Below are 13,552 nucleotides of genomic sequence, written 5' to 3'. Positions count from 1 at the left end.
TGTCTGTGTTAACCATTTATGGGTGCAGAAGTACCTACTTGGAGGACACTTTGAATACTATGTCCATTTAGCAACATGGTAGTAGTAGGTTGCCCCTGTGCTTGTAAGCTTCCCAGGTACGAGTTCTTGGTCAGGTTTACAGCATCAGGCAAGCGATGCAGGTATGGTGCAGACCTCTTAAGTCTGAACGGAAAGCCACTGGTTATGACTAGAACAGTCATTTCACTATTGCACCTAAAGGCACTTCTTGCCACATTGATAATTTTCTAGGTCACAGAGATCACAGCCAGACGGGCTTGTTGGTGACTTTTTCTCCTTGGTGGCTTTCATACTTCCTCTGCTACTCTGAAAGCCAGACTTAATTTATCTACTCTGTCTGTCTGTCTGTCTGTCTGTCTGTCTGTCTGTCTGTCTGACTGTCTTGCTGTGTTACCTAGGCTGGTCTCTAACTCCTAGTCTCAAGTGATTCTCTTACTCCAGCCTCCTGAGTAGCTGGGACTTGTCAATCTGATTAGTGTCCTTACTGGGACAAAAAGACTGCAGAGAAAGAATTTAAAAGGGAAAGGTTGGTTTTGAACTCGGGACTTCAGAGCTTTCAGTGTGTCACAGAGGGGAGGGTGGGGCAGAGCAGGGCAGCTCATTTCACTTCCCGATGCTCTGGAGCTGAGAAGCCTTTCCCTCTCTTTATTCCATCAGGGTCCCGAGCCAGCCTGGGGACAGTGTCTCCAAGTGTTCAGAGTAGGTCATCTCCCTTTTGTTACTCCTCCTTGGAAATGCCCCAGCGACACAGCCAGAGATCCCTTAGGTGTTTCTTAGTGCAATCAAGTTGACAGGGATCAGTCACTGGGTGGGAGGAGGGGCCTGGGCCACTGCGCTGGGTTTCTGTGTTTTAGGTCAGATGTTCCCTGCTGGGAATATCCGAGATGATTGGCTGAAGCTTTGTCATTGATCCAGAGGGGACTGTACTACTGCCTGCCGCAGCTCTTAGCCACTGTTCAGGTCGTCCCACACCCCGGGAGGCCCCCTGCTGTTCACCTGTTCTAGCTGAGCCACTCTGAGACCTGAAGTTGAAGAGTTCATCATCGCTGCATCCTTGACCTTTGTGGTTTAAGAATATACCATTTCCCAGATCCTTCTTGACGGTCCAGGACTTTGTCTGCCTTGCTATCATCTCAGATGTATACAGGAATCCACCCCATTTGCTTATCAGAACGGAAAACACAAAACTTAAAAAAAATCAACCTCTCCACGAAGTATCAAATCCTGTAACGTCCACCCAGATGAACACATTCGAACAAGCCCTAGTTGTTGCACACGTTGGTAGGTCTAGAGATGGACGCAGCCTGTCAGGATGTCAGTGCAGAATGAAAGTTTTGCAAGCTGAGCATAGTGACTCATACCTGTAACCCCAGCACTTAGGAGGTACAGCAGGAGGATCAGGGGTTCAAGGCTCTCTATCCCCAACTGGACAGTATGTCTGAGGCTAGCCTGGGCTACACGAGGTTCTGTCTCAGAAGAAAGAAATAATAATAATAATAATGATAATGATAATGATAATAATAACAATAATAATGATAATGATAATAATAATAATCCTTTTTATTTAAACTTAGTTCTCTTCTTAGAGTGTGGCCTAGAGATGGTCTGCACTGTGAAGGAGGCAGTGTATTCCCATGGGCTTCTGGACATCACCAGTGTCTGGCATCAGCTATGAAATGATGGAAAGATGTCATAGATACATGATTAATGAAGAAAGGCTAAACTGTGCTTTGGCAAGGTTTACATGCACTATTTATGAAGGAGGTGCTCAGTGGTTTCTCTCTTGTGACCCAGTTTGTGTGCCAAAGATTGGATTGCACACATCAGGTTGGACTTGTCTTAGCCCCCCTCCCCTGAGAACACCACTAGAAATCAACATGACAGCCAAGATGGGCATTGTGTGTCTTTCTTGTGCTGCGTCAGGTAGATAAGCAAGCTGTGGCTATGGTGATGATTGTGTCTTTCTAGTCCAACGTCCTGTGGCGTTCTTCCTGTTCTTGACGTGCCCTCATTGGTCTTTGAATCTCCACCCTGGTAAGAAGACTAAGGTAAAATCAGAATGGTCAAAATGCTATCTCCACCAGCTGATTGGGTGTGTCCAAGCAGCTTCCCCCAAACCAGCATGATATCTCTCTTGGCACCCCATTAACCAGCGCTTGACTGTGTGACTGTATGTGGTGAGGAGAGGATGAAGAATGGTGCTCTTTACTCTGGATGGTAGTCAGGGTCCTGCTGTTTATTGGTGAAGGGAGACTCCGTGTTAGGGGAAGACAGTGTTGTCTGTCACTATATTGAGAGGTTTGTGTGTGACCGTGCAGGTGCATAGAGCTTCTGCCAGTGGTCGCTCTGGAAGGTGGAATGGGGACAGGGAAGGACATCGGGAGCAGAACTCTCCATTTTATCTTACACTGATTTGTGCTGTTAGGTCTGATCCATGGGGCTTACTAATAACAGTTAAAAAGTAAAAAGGCCGACCACCCTGTGGTTTATTAAGAGAAGCATCAGAGCCTGACAATGCCACGCACAGTCAGTAGTGTGTCATGATTAAATTGCTAATATTTTTTCTTGATGGCCATAAAACAATACAATAACACTTTCACAATACCTTAGGGTGAACCTGAATTATCTCAGGTAAGGAATAACTCTCTCAGAAGCAGGGAGAGAATGCCTTTTGAGACTTTGAAAAAAGATTGATGTATAGTAGTCTATGAATTTGGATTTATGGGATAAGAGTGGCATGCATGTATGTATGTACACACACACACACACACACCAGACACACGCAGACACACCACACACATACACACACACCAGACACACATACACACACATTTACACACACACACCACACACACATACACACACATACACACACACACCACACACACACACATACACACACACACCACACACACACACATACACACACATACACACACATACACACACACCCCCCCACACACATACACACACACATACACACACCACACACACATACACACACACATACACACACACACACCCCACACACACATACACACACATACACACACACACACACACACACACACACACACACACACGGTATTTGTCTTTCTGAGTGAGGCTTATCTCTAGTTGTGTATATTCTCCTACGAATGATTAGTTGTTCTGTAGGACTGAATACAATTTACCGTGCAAATGAATCACATTTTCTTCATGAAATCCTTTGCCGATGGACGTGTGAGTTTGTTCCCTGTCTGACCTATTGTGGTATAAACTTGGATGTGCAAGGATCTCCGCTGGGCCCGAGCAGTTTTGATGTTTTGTCTCAAGGAACCTTCGTGCCGACAGCAGTGGTTGGCTGCCCCAGTTCACGCTTCCACATCAGGTGGGCTCGTTCTGCACATGCTTGCCACCACTGCGTGCCATTTATTTTCCTGGTGGTAGCCATTTTGACTGGTGTGACACGGAATCTCGGAGCAGTTTTGGTTCTCATTTCCCTGATGGCTAAAGGCATGGAACACGTTTGAATCCATCTTACTGGCTGATGCGTTTCTTCGGGTGAAACTTCCAGCTAACGTTGGGGCCTTTGGCATTACTGGAAATTGTCTTGTTTTGGGAGGGAACAGAGTTTAAAGGAGTGAGAAAACACAACATGCAATATATGTACATCGTGGGCATGTGTATTCACTGGTAGTCATGACGATCGTCGTATGCACAGGACACCTTAACATTTTCATGGCCCAGGGACAGCTTAAAATCTTTAATGCAATGTGGGGAACTCAACACTGTTGATAATTCTGTTCTATCAAACATATATATATGCACACACACACACACACACATATATATATACTTATATATACACACACATATATGTGTATGTATGTATGTATGTATGTATGTATGTATGTATGCATGTATGTTCAGAGATTGGATCATGGAATCACCAAGCATTCTGCAAAGTCTTGCAAATTGAAGCCTTTTCGGGCTTTGTATAGTGAGTGGCTGAGCTCCCCTTGTTCAAGCTTAAAGCCGCAGGCTCCGCTCTGTCTGAACTTCATGGCTTTCTCCCTTCCTAGCACTCTTCTTCATACACTGGTGGCCTCCACCACCCCCTCCCTGTGTCCAAGTTCCCCTGTCAGACCACCGTCTCTCTTGCTCTGATACCCTCAGATTGTCTGTAGGAACTGCGAATGGAGCATCCAGTATTAAATAGCTCAGCTCCGGGTTGGCATTGTCAAAACAGGAGAGGGAACTGAGTCACAGACTGCTTTGTTTTCTTCCAGTGGAATCAGAGGGGTTTGACCTGTTTTCTTTCCCCCCATGTTTTGAGAGACTGTCATCTGGCAAAGTTAATTATCCTTTCCTTTTCCTTGGCAGCATCTTCCGGGCAGCCAGCAGCAGTCATCTGTCCAGCTCTGGGTCTCCTTTGGCCGGAAGCCTATGCGAGCAGCCCAGTTTGTCACAAAGCATCCTATTAACGTGAGTGAGGTCTGCTGGAGGCAGGGAGGGGGAGGATGCTTGTCTCCAAGCATCATGAGAATGTCCTGCTGGTGTGAGCATTTCACATTCTCCCTGTGGGCGCCCTCTGGGGAGCCCTCTGAAGAGATCTGTTATACTCCGGGCCTGTCGGTCTGCTGCTGTGCACTTTGCTGTTGGAAGCCGAGCTGAATGGGAATCCTTTTCCTGCTTTAAGTGGAGTAAGATTGGCAGAAGGGTCAGTGCCCGTCATTGGCCTCATAATGCCAGTCCTCAAGCGATGGGAAATGTGTGCACGCCATTTGCTTGTTAACCACATGCTATACTCCTTACAGATGGCTAAGGTTCCAAAAAGAGGGCTATATCTGAGTTCTGCTTTGTAGAAAGGGACAGGTCAGACAGACCAAGAGCAGAGCGGCGAAAGCATACATAGCCAGGACTCGAATGAATTCTGTATTAGCACACACCTCAAATGAATTCAGTATTAGTTCCAAATGCCAGGGAGACGCAGTGTGAATCACCAAGGTACAGCCTGTGAGAAGAGGTGGTCATGGGAGGCTCTGGCATCAGCCTGTGGTTGATAGCTCAGCGGTTAGGCAACGGGAATGATAATCGGTTCTGTCTAGTTTCTGTGGATTCTCTGAGGGAAAAGAGGAGGGAATGAAACACATGTCAATCTCTCTGGTGCCTTGTGCTAATAAAAGGTCTGTTGGGGAAAATGCGGAGACATCATTACCAAAAAGAGGTTTCTAGGTCATGTATGGAGGTCAGAGGCCCATTCTTTTCTAGTACTTTACCAGCAAGCTCTACACGTAGACCACTCGTGGATACTTGGAAGGAAAAATTACTTCAGCTTCTTCATTCAGGTTGGGTAGCCACCGCCTTTTATACCCACTTTCATCACCAGGACCCGTGGCGTCACGGCCTGCATGTGAGTCTAAAAACCCACAGGGAGAATTGTGTTTCTGACGGTTTGTTTTCTGACTTTGGCTTAGGAATACTACATCGCCGATGCCTCCGAAGACCAGGTCTTCGTGTGCGTCAGCCACAGCAACAATAGTACTAACCTGTACATCTCAGAGGCGGAGGGGCTGAAATTCTCCCTATCCTTGGAGAATGTGCTGTATTATAGCCCAGGAGGGGCCGGCAGTGACACCCTGGTGAGGTAAGGAGAACCCCCAGCCCCCAGCCTTGGGCCAGCCAGGCCGCCTGCCTCTTCTTACCTTAGTGGTTTGCAGTGTTGGTTGTGCACATGGCCTTGCTTGAGGTGCTTTTGAAGTGTGTACCACCCGCACCCCTGGATCCGGTGTCCTCAGATTACGATTGAATCGGTCTGGGTTTACGGTAAGGGTTGTCACCCAGGGGGTTTTCATGTGTGGTTCAGGCTGAGGACTCCTGTTCTAGGTGATACCTAGGACCTCAGCTACTTGGTTAACCATTCCCTTGGTTTTTGTGGTCTCTGAGCCAATGGGACAGAACAGTTGGAAGACACCATCACTTCAGGGAACGCAGGGGTTCTGCTCCCAAGTGACTGAATGACATCTCTTAGAGGTAATTATAAGGTGGTGTGTGATAGTGGAGGCCCCGGTGTCATTGCCCCTTTATCTGGCGATCACAAATCTAGAGCTGTCTGGTACTTGTAGTGCTACGTGAGTTTTGAATGCTACCCTCTCAGAGGAGCTTGGGATCAGGCAAGGACTTTGGATTTAATTTTCTGGTTGTTTGACATACATGGAATCACAGGACGGTATGTGGCCTTCTGGCTTCTAGCATGATGTTCAAGGTTCATCCCCAATGGCTGAATGTTAGCATCTCATTTCTTTCTGTGGGTGAATAACAGAGTTTGCATGCTTTAATACTTATGACTCACGAACCACTATCCCTCAGGTCTTTAATTTTCTCCCCACCCCCCCACCCCCACCTTGGAGACACCCATGTCTACAGAGTGACTACCACAGCTCACTGATGACTTTATCATCTTACTCACTTATCAGATACTCAGCTGAATTTCTCACAGTAGGACAGAGTGGGAGGCCTACCTAGAGAGGACGACCAAGGAAGGAGTCCTCAGTTACGTGACCATAGGGCTTTTTCTGTGTGACAGTCTCCTCCCGTGGTGCCCAACACTGCCATGCGTCATCCAGTTGAGATATTGAAAGGAGATTTGTGTTGACAGTGGTAGGCCAACATCCTGTTGAGCTTTCCTCTTCTTGTCAGGTTTTCTCTCATGGCGACAGGGGTTCAGACGTGCTCAGTTCAATGAGCTGTTAGCCTTCGTGGTTCCTTCTTGGCCAGATGAAATGGGGGAGGGTGAGTTATCAGATGTGTGGGCAGGCATAGTGTGAGTAGGGCAGTGTGATGCTGATGGACTGGCTCTCATTACCTTAAAGGAGAAGGACGAGAAGTCCTAACAGGGACTCACTCCGGCATTTGTGGGTTGTGCTTGGAGGAATCTCATGGGAAGCCATGGCTAGTTGTAGGACGCTTATAGGAACTAATGTGCTAACAGTGTGGCAGACCCGTAGGGACAGCTTAGTGGGGGACACTTGGCTCAGTCTGTGGGGATGATTGCTGGTCTGTATCTGCATGGGGTATGGCTGAAGGGGACCCCTGGTGAACTTTCTGGCAAGTTTCAGCCCACGGCACTTGGAAAAGGAGGGGAGAAATGCTTTGGAGTGGGCTGGTGGTGAGAGATGGGAGAAAACAAGCTCTTAGAAGAGAGTGCAGATATGAAATCTGTTGTTCTGGTGTGAGCCCAAGAGGGAAGTGAAGGCGTGGATTGACATTAGAGCAGAGGGTTGTGAGGCAAAAGCTGACAGACAGTGAATGCTAAAACCCCCAGAAGATAATAGGGAAAAGAACGAGGTCTTGAGAGAAACCCTGGCCTCCCACATGGGCATAACAAGCAGTGAGCCTCAGAATGGTAGGTTCTGGAGGCAAGAGAGCTGAGGTGAGCAGTGCAGAAGGCCAGAGCCCATTAGCCCATTCCCCCAATGGAGACCCAAGGAATCTCACATCAGGGGAGAGTCTACACCCCAGCGTATGGTGGTGGGGTGTATGTGGGGCTTTTCTCATCCTGCCAACCAAGAACAGCTTCATCAGTACTATGTATGTATATCTTCTTCCCTACAGCAGAGGCTGATGTGCTCGTCTCCCTATCTGAAGTGGTACAACTGTCACCCAGCTCAGGGGATTCCTACATCCTATGATGGGCACTCGGTGGCTTGATTTTGCAGCCCATGGCTCTGAAACCCTGACATAAAGGGCACATGTCCAGTTTTAAAAGCCACCTGGGAACCAGAGTGACCATTTCTCACAGGTGTTAGGTTTGTAACGTGCGTGCTATGTTAGTGAAAAACTCCTTTCCAGCGGGCTGTCAGGGTAGCAAGTGAAACCTGGGCGGTCCTTACTGTCCTGTTAGCCACAGCCACCCCTGGCTTCTTAGAGCTGTTCTCACTGCCTGTACTGTTTCACTGAAAACCAGAAATAGACACTGCTAGAACTCTCGACAGGGAACCCTGTGTGTAGGGTCTGATAATTGTATTTCTAGAGACCAGATTAGACTGTGAGCCTCGGCGTTGTTACCAGTGCCTTGCACAACTGGCTTAAAGCGTCACACTTATCCAGGCTTCTCGAAGGATTTGGATCAATATTCACAGCGAAGAAATGGATGTAGCTCTGACCATTTTCTAAAAACGTCCTCTTCATTCCAAATGTCCTTTGGGGAGTTCGTGGTTGGCTGAGGACCCTGGCCCTTAAAAATACTTTTTATATGTGTGTGTGTGTGTGTGTGTGTGTGTGTGTGTTAAGAGCAAGTTATTTAGCTCTAAAGAAATGAAGCATTGTGCTTGTTACATGGGTGAACCTTGTAAACCTGTAAGCAAAGGTAACAAGATTTAAAGGAATATTGCATGATTCAATTTATACAGAGCAGCCAGATCAGGCCAATCCGTAGAGAGACTCTGTAGAGACAGAAAGCAGACCTGTGGTCACCAAAGGCCTGGGAGCTGAAAGAAAAGCAGAGACATTGCACAGCACTGTGAGTGTCCCTAATGCCGTGATAGTGTGTGCTTTGAGATGGATTACGCCGCACACAATGTAAAATGCCAAGCAAATGCCAATCCCAGGCTATGGACGATTGGTTTTTCTATGCCCGCAGGTATTTTGCAAACGAGCCGTTTGCCGACTTTCACCGAGTGGAGGGCTTACAAGGAGTCTACATTGCCACCCTGATTAATGGATCTATGAGTGAGGAGAACATGAGGTCGGTCATCACCTTTGACAAAGGGGGAACCTGGGAATTTCTTCAGGCCCCGGCCTTCACAGGATATGGAGAGAAAATCAATTGTGAGGTACAGCTGCCTTACTCGTTTGGCTTTTTTTTTTTTTTTTTTTTTTTTTTTTTTTTGATACAAAACAGAGAGAGCTGTGGTCTGGTGCAGTTTTCTCTATTCAATATTTACGGGAAGCACGCAAGATGATAGAGCTCGCCGTTAACGATAACACAAGGAACAAACTTGCATATGCACATCCGCCCTTTCAGGTCCCCAGTGCCACACCAAGGCATGGCGGGGGCTGGGATCAACTCAGAGGGGCACCATGGGATAGTCAAGACTTATGTTTTAGGTACTGGAGAGTGAACCACACACAGTCCCCGTCTGTCTGACTCGTGAGCTGTATCATTAGCCCAATATCTCAAGTTTTGTTTGTTAGGAGGCGGACTCTTGCTGTGTAGGTCAGGCTGGCCTAGAATTTGTTATGTGGCCCTCGTTGGTCTCGAACTCGCAGTCTTTCTACATTAGCCTCCTAAGTGGTCAGAGTGATAGGACTATGCCCTCTACTGTCACACCCAGCTCAACTGAATAGTTTTGAAGGGAGCGCCATGATATGTGACACACAACATCTGTTAGACATCACTCTTGTTGCTTGACCTATGAGCTCCAGTTAGCCCATGGCTCCAACACCCTACGGCTCCAACACGAGGGCATGACACATATCTTTTGAGGACATCACATCTTTGGGGAAGGTGGAGTTTCGAGAGTCAGTTTGATGAAAAACCCAGTGGGACCTAAAATAAGGGTGGAAGTGTCACATAGAATTCTAAAATTTGAGAGGTTGTGTTATGCCCAGCAGGTGCCTGTTATTCCATTAGCAGGACTTGGGATTATTCAAACACGAAATGGGCACGGCTTCTCCTCCAACCCCTAGTTTATGTATGCGACTGTTTCAAACTGATGCTCTTTTATTCGAACACACACACACACACACACACACACACACGTACACACACACACATACACACAGACACACACACTGTTTAGACTTAACTCTAATACATGATGGTATTTTATTTCTTTTGGTTTGGAACTACTATAAAAAAATGACATCACCAATTTTATTTCAAACCCACAGTGCTGAAGAATGAGGATAGCGTTCCCTGTTTACATGCCAATCTGAAAAGCTAAGCATTTTAAACGGTGTCCCTTGGTCCCACTAAGTGTTCTCACAACTTGACTTTGTGCGCCCAGGTCTTCTGGGACAACCACACTTTTCATTTCTATTTCACCTGAGTGGGCAGAAAGAAACCAGATGAAATTAGTGTTAATTTTGGCTGCAGCCATATTTAGTTACTCACCTAATATTTTGGATTTTTGAATTGTTTGTTTGTGGTACGCTATGTTGTCTCCCCTGCATTCCGTAGCTGTATTTCTCTCCTTGGGAAAATTCTTTTGGAGAGTCTCGCCTTAGAACATACTTCCCCGTATTTCTTCTTTTTGGCCACAGCCCTTGATTTGCCATGTGAAATCTAACTTTGGAAAGAAGTGGGCTATAAACAGATGCGGGCAAACACGTTGACAAGTCCCCTTCCTCGGTCTTTAGGACCTCAGAAGCTTGGTGCATCTTGCTATGGATGTGTCTAGGCAGTTTTGAACATGTCATGGGGCAGGGGGACAAGTTGGTGGAACAGATTCGGTGGAATTCCTAGTTCTCAGACGGATCAGCTCGTAACTGTGGGGTCGTCAATTGCCTTTTAGTTTCTAATTCTTAGTTTTGGTGGCGGGTTGGGTCCCTCTTCCTTTTTTGCTGGGACCAAAGAGCTAATAAGAAGCAACTTTAGGAAGAAAGTGTTTATTCATTGGCTCACAACTTGGAGGGTACAATCCATCATGGTGGGAAGGCTCAAGGCCGATGCTTGGTTTTGTTTTTTCCTCCTTTAACCCCTTTTCATTCAGGTAGGGACCCCAGACCTGGGGATGGCACTGCCACAGTCATGGTGGCTCTGACTCTTGCCCCTCAGCTTAGCCCTTCTGGCAGCTGCTTCACAGACCTAGGCAGAGGTGTATCTTCTAGGTGATTTGGGATCAAATTAAGTTGACCATGAGCATTAACTGTCACAGGTGGTATGTTAGCTTTCTGTCACCATTTTAAGGTGCCCGAGAAAATCAGTTTCTGAGGTAGAAAGGCTGATTTTGGTTCATGGTTTCAGAGGTATCAGTAATTTGTTGTCTGAGCCTGCTTGGCTCTGTAGCTTTGGGCCAGTGGCAAGGCTGAACACCGTGATACAATAAGCTTGATTTAGTATGGCAGACAGGAAATAGATAAAGGAAACCCAGAGAGGAAGAGGCCAGAGTTTCCCTATTCCCTTCAAAGGCACACCTAATGACAACTTCCTTGCACTAGGCCCCACCTCCTAAAGATTCGGCTACTTCACAGAAGTACCGAAAATTTGTGAGCAAATCTTTAGAATAGGACCCTTGGGGAGTATTTTGATCCGAACCATGAGGTGGAAAAAAAGGAGTATATAGTAATGTATGTGGTGAAACATGATGGTCCAAGGATCCAGAAACACGTCTAAGGATTGATTTCCTTAAATAAAAGGAAGTGGAAGAGGAAGTAGGGAGGAAAACTTTCATGAGCCAACCTGATTTCCTCCCGTTCTTAATTGACAAATCCGGGCTGCTAGCAAGATTGGTTTGCATTTTTACCCGTGCCCTGAACACAGAGTCGCCCATTTTGATCACTGTTATGTCTGAAATACTTTAGACATCATATTTTTCTGGCCAGGAGAATGAGGCAGAAGCATTTGTGGTGGTCCACGGAATGGTAGGCATCTGCTCACAGCGAGGAAGCCAGTTTCAACACCACTAAAGCCTGCATTTCCCCACAAACATGGGATAAGCCTTTAGCTTCCACATGACCCCTGTGGCATTCATATCACATGTCTTATACGCCTGGTTATTTTCCAATGAGACGTTTGGATCTCTGATTCTTTTTCTTCTGACCAAACTTGTAGCATCGTATTTCAGACACATATGCACTGACTTATAAAGTCAACAGGACGTTTCAGTTCTCTGTCTTTCCGAGTCCCTGGATAACGCCGACATTGGGTTGCTTTTCTCTTATGCTGGAGTTGACCCTGACTTGTAATGGTTATTTCTGGGAGTCTCGGGGCTTCCTCTTTTCCTCAGTGGTAGACGTTTATGTTGGTTCAGAAGATGTGCTCTATCTCGGGAGATTTGAGGGCCACTGGGTTGTAAGACTGGTTTCTTCTGGCCCAGACCCTCCTCTGGGTCTTGTTGTGGGGTCCTCGGATAGACTCTTGGGTTTGAGGGAGTCCATGCTGATCCCATCTGGAAATTTCCCTCTGCAGCTCTCTCAGGGCTGCTCCCTCCACCTGGCCCAGCGCCTCAGTCAACTGCTCAACCTCCAACTTCGGAGGATGCCGATCCTGTCCAAGGAGTCAGCCCCCGGCCTCATCATCGCCACCGGTAACTGTGACTTGCCTGCTATCTATCCCAGGGGCATGGGTGGGCTGGGTCCATGCAGCCAGCTAGGCCTATACAGTGATCATCTAGACCTCCAGCAGTGTCCCCTCCTCATGGCTTTACGACACTCTCCCAGTGACGAGCTACTATTTGGGATGTCCGGTTGGGCCAGATGTCTTTCTGGCATATTCTTCCTTTTGTGTTTCAGGCTCTGTGGGAAAGAACTTGGCCAGCAAGACCAACGTGTACATCTCTAGCAGTGCCGGAGCCCGGTGGAGAGAGGTCAGTTTCTGGTCCTGGGGCTTTCGTTAGTGTGAGCATTGTGAGCTGTGAACCAACATTTCAGGGACACGGTGGTCCCTGGTGGAGGTCTGTGGTACTCTATGTGACCCGAATGTGTATGTAGAAACCCAGGGCCTCACAGAGGAGTTAGCCGCACTCCCATGTCTTCACACCCTGTAAGGCCCTTGTGATTCTTTGCCAGAATATCACTTTAAATAAAAGACAGGCCGTTTCAGTTTTTTATTAGAAACAACTGTGAGTTTGACCAAGCTTTTTCGGGACAATGCATTCCTCGAGGGGGAGAATAGAGTGTCTGCTTTGGTTACTCCCCCAGCCCTGGGCTGTAACAGTGTCTGGCATGGAGAAAATGCCCAGTCAAACTTGGCAACTGTGTCAGAATTACAACGCACTTGTGGTGGGTCTGACACTGCTCATTTCCCGTGTTTTCCTGAGCCTTAGCTTGGCTGGCCCTTTTTGTCTTCCCCACGCTACGGGAGGGGATTGTTTTAACACTGTTTAACCCATTTGGATCTTGAACACCGACCATATACCCATTCTCAAGGGTCCAGCCTAAGTTGTGGCCTCATCCTGTAACCTAGGGACTTAGTCTGTGCCGACCCTGAGGATGGGCGCTGACGTCCCAGCAGATCACTGCACGGGCAGGCTTGAAAATTCAACATCCGCAGCTCCTATCCCCACAGTGCTTCTTGTGGAGAACGCAGTGTGTGTGTTTCCACATTTAATCTGCTATATGCACGGCAATCATGTTTGACTCTGCACAATTTGTAAACATTACTCTTGTGTTTTATCTCATATGTGGCCCAGGCTTATCATCCCTCTAAATGAGAGACAGAAGAAAAGTGTGTGTCTGTGTGTGTGTGTCTGTGTGTGTGTGTCTGTGTGTGTGTCTGTGTGTGCGAGTGCGTCCGAGTGTGTCCATGTACATGTGTTTATGTGCATACATGCATACAAGTTAAGGGTTCCACCCAGAATGGCAGAAA

The 13,552-nt window shown here is 47.2% G+C and overlaps 1 protein-coding gene across 2 annotated transcripts in view; it reads left to right on the top strand.

Annotated features, from left to right (window-relative positions):
- Sorl1 (sortilin related receptor 1) overlaps positions 1-13,552 on the top strand; it is a 162,746-nt gene that overhangs the window by 50,687 nt on the left and 98,507 nt on the right. For both annotated transcript variants that reach the window (NM_053519.1, XM_039081046.2), the window contains 5 exon segments: positions 4,405-4,506; positions 5,499-5,668; positions 8,663-8,855; positions 12,155-12,272; positions 12,478-12,551. In NM_053519.1, coding sequence (NP_445971.1) covers positions 4,405-4,506; positions 5,499-5,668; positions 8,663-8,855; positions 12,155-12,272; positions 12,478-12,551 — 657 coding nt within the window.

The sequence above is a fragment of the Rattus norvegicus genome, chromosome 8 (assembly GCF_036323735.1).
Source record: "Rattus norvegicus strain BN/NHsdMcwi chromosome 8, GRCr8, whole genome shotgun sequence".
NCBI classification, from domain to species: Eukaryota; Metazoa; Chordata; class Mammalia; order Rodentia; family Muridae; genus Rattus; species Rattus norvegicus.
Note: the sequence above shows the minus strand (reverse complement) of the source record. Positions and strands in the feature narration are given on the sequence as shown.